The sequence below is a fragment of the Balaenoptera borealis genome (genome assembly GCF_965194805.1).
Source record: "Balaenoptera borealis genome assembly, chromosome: 17".
Classification (NCBI taxonomy): domain Eukaryota; kingdom Metazoa; phylum Chordata; class Mammalia; order Artiodactyla; family Balaenopteridae; genus Balaenoptera; species Balaenoptera borealis.
Genome location: NC_138876.1, coordinates 14343382 through 14359132, shown reverse-complemented (window position 1 = coordinate 14359132; position 15751 = coordinate 14343382). Strand labels below are relative to the sequence as shown.

The following is a 15751-nucleotide window of genomic DNA, read 5'->3' as shown; positions in this document are numbered from 1 at the left end:
TAAAGAGATGCGCTGTGCAGTCACAACAGAGCGATGAGGTAGAGGAGGGCTGGTGTCTTCTTTAGCTTATGAGGTCAGAGAAGGCCTCTCCAAGGCGACAACATTTAAACCAACATTTTAAAATGACAAGAAGGAGTAGTACAAGCAAAGATCCAGAGGGCAGAACATTCCAGGCAGGTTAGTATAGCAGCCAAATATGAGAAAGAGCTTGGCATGTTCCAAGTTCACGGTGGGTGAGAGGGGGACTGGTCAGAGGAGCTGGCTATGTAGGCCCCTGTAAGAAGCAGGCAGGGGTGGAGGGGAGGAGGTGGTGACCCCTATAAGAAGCAGGGATTCTAGTTAGGAGGCGCCTAAAGAGGTCTGGGCAGAAGGCCGTAGTGGTTTGGACTAAGATGCAGTAGAAATCGAGAGAAGAGGCTAGATTTCGATTTAGGGAATATAGTTGAGACCCAGTCAACAGAACTTGCCAGTGGTTTGGATGTGAGGAATGAAGGGAAAGGAATAATCAAGAATGATTCCAGGGACCTCCCTGGCGGTCCAGTGGTTAAGACTCCACGCTCTCAATGCAGGGGGCACTGGTTCAATCCCTGGTTGGGGAACTAAGATCCCGCATGCCGCATGGCATGGCCAAAATAAATAAGATAGGTAGGTAGGTAGATAGATAGATAGATAGATAGATTGATTGATTGATTCCAAAGGTTTGGGCTTGAGCACTAGGAGGAGGACGACTGAGATGAGGATTTAGCTGTTCACTGGTGGTCATCACTGACTAACCACATCTTGGGATCCAATAACTGCCCTCACCGACCTCCTAACCTTACATCACTGGGGAATATTCGTAGACTTTTCGAAATCCTTGATTGTTTACTTAATTACTACTACAAGCATTTTCATGTCTTCTCCTTTTGGTTTTTATTTTATGACATCAAAAAAATCCCATTCAAGTTACTAACTCAGTCCTGATACATCCCTCCTGGGTGCTCTGTAGATATTAGTTCCTGCCCAGGTTTCTCTCCTCAGCACTTTGCTTGGGTGCCCTGGGCCCGGGCATGGATGTGAGGTGTGGGTCTGAGATCTGCCCATCTGGGCGGAAGCTGACAGCTGGCGCGTATACTTCTGACAACATGCCTTGTTTATGTATATGGAAAACAGTGTGACTCATCATCTTGTTTTTCCTTTTTTAATCAGAAATTTTTTTGAGATCTCTTGAATACCAAACAGATTTAATCCGCTTATTTCTTTATTATAATGCTGATATTTTCTACTTTTGCCTTAAAAATATTGTGGAGGCTTCAGTTTTCTTGTCTATTCAGTAGGAATAACAATAAAGTTGTTCTTCATGGGTGTTTTGTGCAGATTAAATGAAATAATGTATATAAAGTGCTCAGCATAGTAGCTGCTATGTAGCAGTCAGTAAACTTGAGGTATTATTATTAATAAAATAATAATCTGGGGGAGGGAGGGATGGCTCCCAGAACCTATACACTGGTTTTAGTATTCAAATTAAGCAGGCCAAGAAAGTAGAGCTATATACATTGATTTACTGTACTAACTCCCTGCATGACTTTGGACAAAACCTATAATGTCTTTGGATGTCCGTTTTCTCCAGGAAATGAGAGAATAAGGATAAATAACCTCAGTTTAAAACTTTTGTGATTCTAGTAGACAATCTGTATTTTTTCTCTCCAATCTTCCTTTCAGCGGGCTTATCAAAAAGTTTTGTCTTTCTGTATAGATTAGTGTAAGTGGTATTTATTGCCAGATGTGACCTTTTGTTTTAGCACACTGTAGAATCCCAACGTTAATATCACTTTCTATAAATATAGATTTCGGGTGAGGAAATGTTCTAGCTCAAGAGAAGTTTAGCTATTGAGGCTCTTTCTCTTTTTAGACTCTCGGTCCTTGGGCTATTACTCACCGTTGGCATTCTTTCCCAGTCTCACTTATGTCACCTTCTCCTTTCGTGATCGCTGCTGTTGATAGCCACCTACAGCTTCTAAGTTCCCCACTCAGCTTTCCCTAGTGGTTGGCATTGCATTTGAGTTGTGCTTTCTTGCTTCCTCTACTTTTTGAAATTTAAAAATAGAAAATTAAAAAAAAAGAAAAACCCACAGTCTTTCACATTGGCTGAACCCTGTTATTCATCCAACAGATTTTCTGGTGAATTCCACAGTATAACATATACAGTCAGAAATCTATCAGTTCAGAGTAAGCCCTGTAAGAAATGGACAAAGAGATACTTTTATTTTGACTGTCAAACGCACAATCAGAAATGGGTGGCAGCAGCCCGCAAGAGGAGGCTTTGGAAAGTGAATCAAAGAATCAGAATAGCTCTCAGCTCTGCTCCTTGACTTTTCTCCTTACCTGTCCAACTTTCCTGAACCATCGTGAAGAATCATTGGGTTGATAAGAGGACTCTTTTAAGAGTCTGACTCTTGCGCTATTCATACCAAAGACAGGTCCTGGGAAGCACAAAGACTCTTCATAGATCGAAGGAAAATTATTTCAGAAGCCCCAACTCACATCATAGCAAACATACTAAACTATGGCAACTTCCACATTAAATATAATTTTATTGCTGGCAAAATTTTTTGAAGATATTTTTACAATTTTGCTTTGGAAAACGGTTGGCTACAAGTAGGTGATTTAACCTCTAATTGGCTATTAATTTCTCAGCAATTATCTTAGCATACTTGGGAATTATTAAATTAAAACCTAAATCCAGCGTATGTATTGCTTCCAAAGGAAATACTTTTGATTACCAAATCAACAATTAATGAAGTTAACCCAACATTACATTTTGTAGACCTTTAAAATTGATTATTTTCCGTTTTGTAGTTATCCTGTTTTGAAACCAGTAAATGGTTTTCAAGGTCTCAGACCTTTTTATCGACCCTTGAAAAGCTGAAAGGCCCCAGGCATTGTACCTTAATGACCAATGGTTAGAAAATGCTCTGTCTGGGAAATCTTAAGCTCTGAGGGCTTCACTCTTGCCTACTTCAAGGAATAAGCGCTGTTTGGGGGACATTTCTCTAAGAAAATACAACAAGCTGGCATATAAATAGCACTAGTTGCTAAAACAAAGAGAAACCCCTACCAAAAAAACAGAGTAATTGGGGGCAGAATCCCTGGGTTTCAGCCATAAGTTCACTGGGTGACCTTGAACAAGTGCTCTGTGGCCCTTTTCCTGCCCCCAGTAGTACTTTTCCAGCATATACTTCATCTGGCCAAGGGGGAAGGCCAGGGCCAGCAGTTGTAGGAACTAAAAGATGTGCAGAACCATCTCAACTTAAGAAAAGGGTTTCCCTCACACATTAAAAGCGAGGCACTTTTTAATGTCTATATTCAATATTTTGCCAAAATGAAAGAAGGAAGGGAAGAGAGAAGAGAGAAAGGGAGGGGAAAAAGGAGGAGGAAGGACTACACTGTCACTGCACTGTTACACTTGTGTTTAAAACACTACTGATCTTTGATTTCAGTGCAGAATGACAAGTCTGCCTTCTCCAGAAAGAAAGGCTTTCATATGAGATTCTCTCAGTACCCCATTCAGAAGCCATCTATTATCTAGTTTCCCTTGGTGAGGGGCAAGGACCATGAAAAGAACACAGATACTAGAATCAAATAAGTTATATTCAAAGCTAGCCTTACCACTCATTTACTCAGCAGTTCTCAAAGTGTGGGCCAGGAACCCCTAGGGTACTCTGAGAGCCTTTCAGGGTACCCACAACGTCAAAACTATCTTCATAATAATACTAAGATGTCATTTGCCCTTTTCACTCTCTTTCTTTTCATAAGTGAATTTTTCCAGAGACTATGTGATGTGCTATCATGACAGACTGGACGCATACACAGATACCAAAATCCTACTATCTTCTATTAAGCCACACATTAAAGATATTTTCACAAATGTAAAACAATGCCACTCTTATCTCTAACTTTTTTTTGTTCTGGAAAATATAATTACTTTTAATTTTTTAAATGTCATTTATGTTCACATGTCATGGGATTGTTCTTTTTAAATGAATTAATAAATACATATTTTTAAATTCCTAAGTCGTAGTGTCTAACATGGCAAATCTTGATAAATATAAACCACATTTTAAAAGTTTATTGGCATCCTCAATAATTTCTAAAAGTACAAAAAGGTTCTAAGACCAAAAAGTCTGAGAATCCCTGTACTGTCCAACAGTAACTATCATTTATTGAATGTGTCTTCGTGCCAGGAGCTGTGCAGAGCACACTAAATTCTTCACCTCTTAATCTTTGCAATAACGTTATAGAGACGTTAAAAACAGACCTTGCTAGCACTAGGTCTCACAGCTGGAAGTGACAAAGATAACCACGTCCTTCTGACTCCAAAGCCACATTCTTGATTAGTGAACAGTACTCCCTCACAAATTCACTCTCTGTAACTTTGAAAAAGTTATTTCGCTGCTCCAAATCTGTTTCCTTACCAAACATGGGCAGGGTCCTGCCTCCCCTGCAGGAGTTAATATGCATCCAAGCGCCTAGCACAGGGGCTAACACCAAGGAGACCCTTCCATCCCTTCCTGTCCTTGACAGGTTAGACCAACAAGACTCAGCAACTTCCCTTTTTCCCTCTAGATGGTCTTCAAGCAGACAGAGAGGCTGACAGCACGGAAGGAGTTGATGAAGATATGATTGTGACCCAAAGTCAGACCAACTTCATCTGCCCCATTACACAGGTACTGTTTTCTCCTCCTTCCCCTGAAAGAAAAAGCGATTCACTTCATAGAGGCAAAGGGTTCCTGTTTGCTTTCTGACTTCATTTCATGTCTAGAGTTGAGGAGGGAGGAAAGGACAGGGATGAGAGTTGAAGAGTATACCTGGGAAAGAGTTTTCAGTCAATGTTGCCCTTAGGGATCTAGGAATAAATTCCTGGCCCACAGGCCAAGTGTCATTGGTGCCACTGGTCTCCCTGCATTTTCTGATGTGGTCATCTGCCCTAAGAGTTATCTAGAGCCATGAGATGGGGAGGTTAAACCTCGGAAGCCCCAGGTCTAGGCAAACATAGCGCCAAATAATTGTTGGCTTGGAGAAGTTACTGGAAGCTGATCACTATCATTCCTGAAAGCCTGATGTCTCCTTGATTGCAGTTGGAAATGAAGAAGCCAGTGAAAAATAAAGTGTGTGGCCACACCTATGAAGAAGAAGCCATTGTTCGCATGATTGAGTCCAAGCACAAGCGGAAGAAAAAGGCCTGGTGAGTTGCCGCAGGAAGGGAAGTGACACCTTCCCAGGGGGTGGTCAGTCCGAGGCGGTGCGTTCACGCTGGAGGAAAAGGCACTTAAACTTCTCCCGTGAAGTCCATTCAGCTGGAGGGATAGTGTCAACATGGAAAAACAGGACATGAGGGAACAAATTAGTAATCTGTTCAGGAAGAAACTGAAGGAGCTTCAACCACACCTTCAGAACACGAGAAAAAGGAATTGGATGTAATGTTAATCATTAGATAACAGGAATTTTTATGAATTTGTGCTGGAGCCTGAAAAAAGTAGAGAACTGTCATACCGAGAGATTTCTTTTCCCCTTTCTATATGCACTTACCCAAACAAGAAGGAATGGTTAAAAAAAAATTTTTTTTTTTTTTTTTTGCATCCTGCAATACAGGTAGTTTGTTTAAAAAATATATTAAGTCATCATTCTAAGATAAGAATTCGTATCCAGTTGGTCTTGATGATCAAGATTTGATTGTCCGGGAAAATTTTTCGTATCTTTAATTACGTAAATAACTTCCCAAATGGTTTAAGTAAATTCATGGATGACTGCACTGAGAAAAAAATGTTTAATTGGAATGTTTAGAGAATCCTTCTTTTATATATATATTTCTACCCCTTTCTCTTACACATACACACACACGCACACACACACATGCACACATGCTCCAACCCTGGAGGACCATGGCTCTGTTTCTATAATTAAATAGAAGCCTGGGTTGGCTAGCCTAGCTTTGACTTGGTTGGCATTTCTTGTGCTTTTATCACAGATTTGTGGAAGGAATGGAATTGCAGGTGTGACCAGTTCTCAATGGACTTGTGATAACAGTCCCTTTGATGTGTGGCTTGCTTCTCCATCACCCAGAAATTTGCTGGTCCAGACCTAGAACTGGAATTCCCCACCACTCCTCATCTGGGTGTGGACTTAAAGATAGGGCATTTGAGACTGCAGATATCTTGATGGTCATTCAGTCAAGTAGTTTGCCCTATTTATTCTAGAAGAACTGCCTAATGATTACAAAATCGAGATTGTTTGAGCACATTTTTATCTGTTTTGACTTTCCAGCTTACAACTGAGATATCATATTTCCCTAAGGAACCTTTCATTTTCCCTTGTGAGTGTAATTTTCTTTGTTTCTGGACTTCTAAGCCTTCTTTTTCTCCTAACTTTTTTCTATGTTTATTCTCTGAAAAACAAAATTTTAATTTGTTGACATAATTGCTACGAATAGGTATTCCCAGATAGTTCTACGTCACAGCTCTTCTTCCTTAAAGTTTGTGACATTCTCCTCGAGTCAGATTTGAAAAGGGCAGGCACTGATACAAAAGCACATTTCTCCCAAGTCACAGGATGGCTGGGAGCAACTCCCAGAGCAGGCTCACATTTAAATGCATCTTCTTGATTACATACTTTGACTTTCTAATGTCCTTTGCCTTTTTTGAATTGTAAATGATGTTTGGAAGCACTTGAGTAACACCCGTCATTTGGAAAAGGTGGGTATTTTTCTGTCATACTTCTATAACTTGGGTGCAGATTCCACAAACTCTGCAGGTTCTCATAGCTTAGTAAGAACAGTTAAGTCCAAGTGGAGGAAGTCTGGAAGGACTACAGCGAAGGTACTATTTTTGCTGGGCCTTGAAAAATGAGAAGGATTTCAGAGAATGGTGAAGAAGACTCTTTCTAGCCAAGAGGCTCGCCCTATTCAGAGTCTGTTCCACTTGGGGGAGAGTAGGTACAGCAACAGTTATTGCATGTTAGCCGGTGATTAGAAGGATGTTCTGGACAATAGCAATAGGGGAGTGGTGTATGTAAGTTCTCTCTCTATTCTATACTCATTGTAGAGGGTGTTAAATGTCATGATTTCATTAGTTTCCTCATCTATAAATTGATGATAATAGTTGTAGTTGCCTCATTGGTATGTTTGAAATTTGAATAAGATATATGTAGAGCACTTAAAGTACCTGTCACATGGTCAGTAAACTTTATCCCATCATCATTATTCTCATCATCATTCTTGCCACCATTATTCTGTAGGCATGAGAGAACATTGCAGGGTTTTGAGGGAATAAAGCAAGTCAACCTGGGTTTTAGGAAGTTACTCCAGTAGCAGTTCAAGAGATGGATGAATAAAGGCATGCGGTGGAGATGTCAATTTAGATGCTTTTGCAGTAGAGTAAGTTATAGATAATGAGAGCTGGGATTGAGGCAGGAGTCATAGGTGGAAGGAAATGAGGAGGCACATGGTCGTAGAGGTACGATGGACAGAATTTGGTAGCCGGAAGTTGAAGGGAACAAGTGGAAGGATGACTGACATTTCTAAACTGGAAGGATGTCTAGAAGGATGGCAATGTCATTAGCCAACAGAGAGGTCGTAAGGGGAACACATTTAGGAAGGATTATAAGAGGCACAGTTTGGGTCATGCTGAGTTTGAGGTCCTAGCAATACAGCCATCTGGAAGTATCCAGGAGGCACAGAAAATGTGAGTGTTTGAGCTCGGGAGAGAGCTCTGAGTGTGAGATGTTGACTGTAAGGTTATTGATACAGAAGAGTCAGACCAGCACAGGTACAGCTCTGGACCAGATGTGACAGCCAGCTGAGAACCTCCAAGGATGGGACCTTGGCCTGGCTCTGAGCAACGCGAGGCCAGGATCTAGCTCTGCTCTGCTTACCGTGTTCCCCCAGCACCTAACATAGACCCACAAAAAAGCATTTTGCCATTTTGAAAGGGCAATCAAAGGAAGAAGACTCCAACAAAGCAGTCTGAGACGTAGCCAGGAGAGAAGGGATGAGAGATAAGCGAGTTGAGTATCACAGGAGCCAGTGCTGGAGTGACAGGATCTTGAGGATGAGGTACATTGTATTTGGCAACAGGTTAGAATCCAGTGCCTCTTCAAAGCCTACTCCAGAGGTTCCTGATTAAACACGAATTAGTGTTGTTTCCCAGGACGCATGTTAGGGCAATGAGCAGTTCCGGGTTCCCTTTGTTTAAAAGTGTCTGTGACACATCCAGTCTGAGGAATCTCAGTTTTTCCTCCTTGTTGGTTCCAACTATGTTTTGTCAGACAGGAGTTCCAGGTACATTGTGTTACTGGCACTGACTCCATTTTAAAGTCTCCATTGTTGAGACTTTAGCCCTAACTAAATACAATAGTTAGAATAGTTTCTTTTTTTTTTTTTTAATAAATTTATTTATTTATTTATTTATTTTTTAGCTGTGTTGGGTCTTCGTTTCTGTGCGAGGGCTTTCTCTAGTTGCGGCGAGCGGGGGCCACTCTTCATTGCACTGCGCGGGCCTCTCACTATCGCGGCCTCTCTTGCTGCGGAGCACAGGCTCCAGACGCGCAGGCTCAGTAGCTGTGGCTCACGGGCCCAGTTGCTCCACGGCATGTGGGATCTTCCCAGACCAGGGCTCGAACCCGTGTCCTCTGCATTGGCAGGCAGATTCTCAACCACTGCGCCACCAGGGAAGCCCTAGAATAGTTTCTTAAAACACATCTCTTAATAATCAGGCTGTTTATTATCTTACTAATAAAGCTGCCTTATGATTTTCATATTAATAAGACATTTCCTATTATCCATAGTCATTTCTTTCCTTTTTTGTTTAAGAACAGAGGCTATATTAACAAACAGTCACATTTAAGAGCACGGAGAGTACAATTAAGTTGAACAGAAAGGTGTCGTTGAATAGCAGAACTCCAGCATTGCGCTTGGAGGCCCTATTTTAACCATTTACCAACAAGTCCATTAACCTCTCAGAGCCTCAGTGTCTTCATCTGTAAAATGGAAATAGCGACATCTCACAGAATTTCAGGATCAAAGGAACAGTGGGGAATTCCAGTCCAGTTCTGGACCAGCAACTTTCTTGGCAGTGGAGAAGCAAAGCACTTAGGAGAAAGCTCTTTTTGGACTACAGCGTGCTGAACAAATAGCAGTCGGGTTATTGAGGTCAAGACTGTTCATGTTTGTATTACTTACCTCACTGCTTAGTGACACATTATTTTAGACTCAGAGGATGTAGGATAGAGTTACACTCTGTGTTTAGGTATGATGGGAATCCATCCCACTCACATTTCCAGACCTGCTTTCTAGAGCTGGGCTGGACTTTGGAATTCTTGGGGCCCAGATCCAGGAGCTCGTAAGACCCAGAATCCTGTACTTTTCAGCTGATGCTGAGGCCAAGGGTCCCCACAGCCTCTGGGACCCCCTACGACTTGGTCCCTTTGTTCAGCAGACACTTACACGCTTGCCCACTGCTGCAGTGGAATGTTCTGCCCTGTCAGTGACCCCAGTTCAGGACCCAGCCTCTCCTTCCAGGCCTGTAGGTCTGACTCTTGCACAGCAATGACGCGAGAGCTTAAGACTGGGTGTTGCCACGCCTATCTTGTTCACCAGGATGTCGTGGGGATGAATGCACTAATGCTTATAGAGTGTTCTTTCTCCAGGGGAGGAGTGCCCTGATTCAGTATCATGTCATTATGACCTTGTCTTATCCTCTTTAGAGACTTGTGTTTGTTTATTTGAGACGGGGTGAGAAACAAGGTTCTCCTGCATCGACCTCTCCTCCGGGAAGCCTTCCTGGAACCCCCATTTGTGCTGCGCAAGGTGCCCCAACCCTGTGCTCCCACGACGCCTGCCTCCTGCCAGCATTGTAGGTGGGCCCGGTTCTTCTCCACAAGGTTCTAGAGAACGGAAGTTGTGTCCTAGAGCAGGAACCAGCTTATTGAGCACCTGAGTGAATTCCTGGACCGTTGTCGCACGCATCCTACTCATTCTCACAACAACCCTATGCTCTGCCTTCCTAGAGGAAGAAACTGAGGCCCATTAATGACATCAGTTGCCCAGAGTGTCACAGCCAGGAGGCTTGAGCCCAGGTCTTTTTCACCCTTGAGCCTGTAGTTGTGTCTTTAGGCCTTCTGGCTCCCGTTGGGAGGGCTTTTTGGTTAATGCCTCTGTCCCCTGGGCTGATACCCTAAGTGAGCTCAGACCTCTTTGTGTGACACGGGTGGCCCTGGGATAATGTGCATGCAGCTCTGCAGCTGACTGGTGTGGTTAATCCCACCACACATTCTCAGAATGCTCTCATTTACTGACTAAAACCACTGATGTCATCAGGAAGTCCTCCCCACCCCACTCTCCACTTCCCTAAAACAGCTTATTCACTGTCTGACTATTGGTGCTAAAGACTTTGTTCTGTGAAGCGGGGGGACTACAGCCTGGCAGTCAGTGCGAATGATCAGTGGGTTGATAAGCATTAACTGAGGGTCATCCCAACCACCGACTTCAGGTTGCATTTCCATGTCATGGAAGTTGAAGTGATGACAAATGCCTTTGCTGAAGTCAGGAAAGTGTCCATATCCTTTTCATAATCTCACCTTATTTACTTTCATACTGAAAGAAAGAATTCACTTTGAGACAGCAGGGTGTTTTAAACCAGTGTAAAGCATGTCTCAAGCACCTCCAATCCTTCCCCTAACGCAAAGCCAAATCATCATACCTGGGCCAAATCACCCCCATCATCTTTCATATGATTGCCTTTCTTTAATCACATTTTAACACATGTCCCCAACCATACAGGACACATTTCAGTATTTTAAATATAAATATTGTTAGCAAGCATATTATTCATTACATTGATTAATGCTCCTCTAATATAAAGATGCCTTGGTCCAGAAATCAAGACCAAGAAAAAGTTTCACTTTTGTGTTGAACTCTTGAGCTTTCTACTGCTGGACAAATTAGAGCTCCCATGATCTGCTTTCTTCCCCTTCTGGTTTATAGCTTTTGTCTTGAATTTGTTATTTTTGATCTGTGCTTTTTGGAGGGTTGTCTCAGATCACTGGGCCAGAGCTCTGTGTGGGGCAGGAACCTATATTTGTATTTTACAGCTGGGTGCTTAGAACTAGCACAGGGCCAATCACATAAAAGGGTCAAATGAATGCACGAATGTGCGCCCGTCTGCGTTGGAGGTATGCAATCTATAGACAGATCAGCAGCTTTCATCAGGAGACGGGTGATAGTCCTAGGAGATGGTGAAGGGAATGAAAGTTATTGAGCTCTGTGTTGCCTGGAGCCCTGTGAAATTGGGATTCTGCCCCTTTTGTAAATCTGAGGACACAGAGGCTCCAAAAGGTAAAGTGAGTTGCCGGTGGTCTCATAATAAGCAAGTAGGCAGTGGAGTTAGAACTCAGACCTAGGTTGGCTTGACTCCAAAACTGGGCACTCTACTCTACCAGAGTCTGGTTCATGTTGAGAAGAAATCAGGTGACTTCATCCAGCCCACTGCCTTCAGAGGAGACCACATCCAAACAGAACCGTGACTCACCCACTGATTTCTTCAGCCACAGCTTTTCCCCTGAGTCCCCATCAACCCACTCAGTCTCTCCACTGCGAGGACTAGTGGGCATTTCAGAGGGAACATGTAGCAACCAGGACTCCTGCCTGACTCCATCCCAACCCGGTTTTCCAGTTGTTGCCGTGGAGATGAAGGGTACCACCAGTCCCCTTCGGCTCGGGCCAGACTCTGCACAAAGCTCAGCTCTTTCCTTTACCCTCCACATCGGGTCCGTCAGCAAGTCCCATAGGTTCTGTTTCCGGCTGTATCCCAAAGCTGCTCACCGCTACACCCTCATCCAAGCCGCCCTCTCTCTGCTGGCTGCTGCACAATCCCCCTCTCTTCCCTGCTTCCCCTTTGCCTGTGTTCTGTATTAAACAGCCAGAGTCATGTTTTGTAAATGTAAGCCAAATCCCATCCCTCCCCTATCTCCACCCCTCCATTGTTTTCATATTTAAAATAAAATCCAAAGCCCCACACGCCCTCCAACCAAATCTCCAAATGCCCTCCCTCTTGCCCTGGGCATTCCAGCCACACTGACCTTGCTCTTACTCCCGGGCACCAAGCGGCTATCTCCTCGACTTCTACACATGATGCTGCCCCAGCCCAAGCCTCATGCAGCCCTTGTTCTAGATAAGACCTCCCAGTGAGCCTTGCCCTGACCCCCTCTAGATAAGCCCCTTAGCTCACACTCTCTCCCTTGACCCTCCTCTTTAGCCTTTGCAGCACTTAATGCCGCATGAACTCACAGCAAGCATCTATGCGGTTGAGTTAGCGAAGATCTGTCTCCCCCACTGGAAAGTGAGCGCTGTGAAGTGGGCATTGCCCTGCCCCCGGTGCTGGACAGGCCCTGGCGCAGGTGGGCACCCGGTGAACAAATGAATGAGTGCACATTGGTCCTGATTTTTCAAGTGTGCTCCTTTTTTGGTAAAATGTCCTCCCTTAAACACTACTCAGCCATAAAAAAGAATGAAATGTTGCCATTTGTAGCAACATGGATGGACTTGGAGGACATTATGCTAAGTGAAATAAGTCAGAGAAAAACAAATACTGTATGATATCACTTATCTGTGGAATCTAAAAAATACAACAAACTAATAAAACAAAAAAGAAGCCAACTCACAGATACAGAGAACAAACTCTAGTGGCTATCGGTGGGGAGAGGGAGGGGGAGGGGCAAGATAGGGGCGAGAAGAAAAAAAAGGGGTTATTATGGGATCATATGAAATCACCTGTGTGAAACTTTTGAAAATTGTAAAACACTATAGAATTTAAAGAATCTTTCATTCAATTAAAATAAAAAATGCCTTCGTTTAAATTCTTGCCTGTGAGAGAAGTTTATGCTGAAGGCATTAAGGTGAAGTGGCCTGATTTGGTTTTCTCATCCCTCACAGTTGCCCGAAAATTGGCTGTAGCCACACAGACGTGAGAATGTCTGATCTCATCCAGGATGAGGTGCTGAGAAGGGCGATCGAGAGTCACAACAAGAAAAAACATCGTCAGTCCAACTAGGAAGGGCCCCCTGCCTGCAGGGAACTCCGCAGCCTACCTCCTACCCCAGCCATCTGTAGAGAGCGATGCTTGTCAGAGCATCTCGACTGGTTGCATAGCATACTTTGGGGTCAAATTGAAGGAAGCCTTTTTCTATGTTACAGTAAACATTCAAGCATATTATATTGTTTATTTTTAAGTGTTCTGCAATTTTAAATAAAACTTTGATTATCTGTGTGTGTCCTATCTGTGCGCCTCCCGAGGTGTAAATGCTTCCAGTGGTAAAGCCTGGGTGGTGCCAGACTTCTCTATTTCTAATCCTTCAGACTGTTTTTTATTATAGTTTTAACAGAAAAAAAATGTCTTGGAAGGCATGTTTGAAATGCAAACGCATAGAAACACCCCCAACTGCAAGCATTTTCTATCAGGATAGTAAAGAAGAGCATGAGAGTGTAAAGCAAAGCCAGCTCCCTTACCTATATTTACTTTGTATATTGACAGTTCCAAATATGTAAATGCTTTTGTCATTCTGATGGGCACAGAATGCTCCAGTAGCTGGCTTATCAGTGCGATGATAATTGATGCCATAATGGAAACTCTGCTTCAGCCTTCTGAGATCCTGAAGCGTCATCGGAAGCAACCACGTCCTGGCTGTTCTCTGCCTTGCTCCGTGGCTTTCGGTAAGTGGCTTCAGCCCCCTGGGGCTGGGGGGTCTTCAGCCACGAAATAAAGATATTGAATAAGATGTTCTGTACTGTCCCTTCAGCCCCGAAAGTCTGTAGACTTATGACCAGCAGGGTCTTTAAATTGAATAACATTGATTTATATTCCATTTGTATAAAAAGTGCTAATCGATTCATAGTCTCCATAGCAGCCTTTTATCAACTAGAATAATCAATTAAACCTAACGAAGCATACCCTGACTACACTAGGAAACCAAGAATAACTAATAATGGCTAACATTTATTGAGCACTTACTGTATACCGGGTGCTATTCGAAGCACTTTACATATATATTAACTCCTATCATTTTCACAGCCTGATGAGAGAGGTACAGTTATTATTCCCACTTTACAGATAAGTAAAACGAGGCACAGAGAAGTGAAGTGACCCGTGGAAGGTCACAGAGCCAGTAAATGGCTGAGCTGGGATGGGAACTTAGATCATCTGGTCCCAGGGTCTGGATTCTTAATCGTATGCTCTCCTCCTCCCTATCGATTTATTTAGAATCTAAAAATATACTCCAAGTCCACATTTAAAAATGGAACCTTTTGTAAATAAACAAGCATATACATGTTTGTGCAAAAAAAAAGTTCACTAAAATGCAGGAAGTAACTGGATTTGATATCTAATAGGCAGTAAAGGCCATGAAATAATAACACACTTGAGTTTCAAAGCATAGTCTAAAATGGCACAATTAATTTGGAAAACACTTTCATGAAATTCAGAAAGGAGTATGACATTCAGTTGTCTACAAACTAAGTAATTTTGCATTTCTTAAGGTGCTTTACCTGAATCAGACTTCCAGAGGAAATGATTATGTTTAAGCCAGAACAAACATACTTTTCATGGAATGTGGTTCTTTTGTGAAATAATTTGTTTCCTAAACAGATAGGGGCAAGCATGAAATGCTTGCCCAAGGTTGGATTTGCATTTTCCCCTACTCTTTCTAAAGAGAATTCTGGAATATTGGTGTGGACACTGATATCGGTTAGAAAAATGCAAACACCATTCTACTACGGAAAAGGTATTTGTATCCTGTGACATTTTTCCTTCTTTAGTCTCCAGAAACATATACTTGTCCAGCCAATTAACGAATTTGAAGTTTTATATAAAACTTATTTTTATCTTTGAAGATTCACCATTTGGTTGTCATTATCAATCTGGTATATTTGTTAAATTGCTATTACAAGAGTTTTCCAAAAAAGTGAAACCTTTTCTTCAAGTGAAATCGTATTTGTCTTACTGAGAAACCCAGTAATAATATGACAGCTGAAAGGGGAGCAGTTCTAGTCAAAGAGGAGGTGGGAGTTCCATCCCCTTTTCCCCAGGGCAGCCCCAGTGTTATCTGAGATCACCCAAGTCCCCGTGAGTGACATTTGAAAACCGCACCAGATATTGTAGCTAAATCATTTCTTCGGATGACTGGTTTAGGACCTGGATAATTGTGTGAACATGGCATTTTAAAAAAATTGCTAGTTCCTTTAAGAAATTTCCAATTGAGTAAGTTTAAAACATTACCACAAACTCCAAACAATAAGATGATTTCTCTCTCACCTTATATAGAAGTTCAAACATGGAGTGTCCAGTTTGAAGCAACTCCTGCTGGGAGCACTGCTCCCAACTGAACATGCCCCAATTCAAGTTTTCTGTGAGGACAGAGAAATTACAGGACTGGGGGAACCGAGGCCACTGGGAACTGATCGCTGGCCACACACCAGGCTCAGGTCTAAGTGCCTTAAACATATCACCTAAGTGAATCCTCCCTACAACCCTAGAGGGAAGCGTTATCACCCCATTTTACAGATGAGGAAACTGAGGCTTGGCGTCATTAAGTCATTGGCCTGAGGTCACTGGCTTGTGAGTGGTGGTGGTAGAGCTTATACTGGGATGGAACCGTGAGTGCAGAGGGAGTGCTCTCACCCACTGGGCTCCCGCTGGGCTCCCTGCCCCAGGGCCGTAGAGGATGC

General features: G+C 42.8%; 1 protein-coding gene and 1 long non-coding RNA gene across 7 annotated transcripts in view; one reads left to right on the top strand and one right to left on the bottom strand.

The window, feature by feature from the left end:
- Positions 1–4592, bottom strand: part of LOC309614578 — a 47238-nt gene extending 42646 nt beyond the window's left edge. The window contains exon 1 of the long non-coding RNA XR_014236294.1: positions 1919–4592. This is a non-coding gene — a long non-coding RNA (uncharacterized lncRNA). The remainder of the gene's footprint in view (positions 1–1918) is intronic.
- Positions 1–13294, top strand: part of NSMCE2 (NSE2 (MMS21) homolog, SMC5-SMC6 complex SUMO ligase) — a 222642-nt gene extending 209348 nt beyond the window's left edge. For 2 of the 6 annotated variants that reach the window (XM_082363137.1, XM_082363145.1), the window contains 3 exons: positions 4606–4706; positions 5118–5224; positions 12965–13294. In XM_082363137.1, the coding sequence (XP_082219263.1) occupies positions 4606–4706; positions 5118–5224; positions 12965–13082 (326 nt within the window). In that variant the 3' untranslated portion in view covers positions 13083–13294. The other 4 variants (XM_082363149.1, XM_082363139.1, XM_082363147.1 and 1 more) reach the window with 3 other exon arrangements.
- The last annotated feature ends 2457 nt before the right edge of the window (positions 13295–15751 follow it).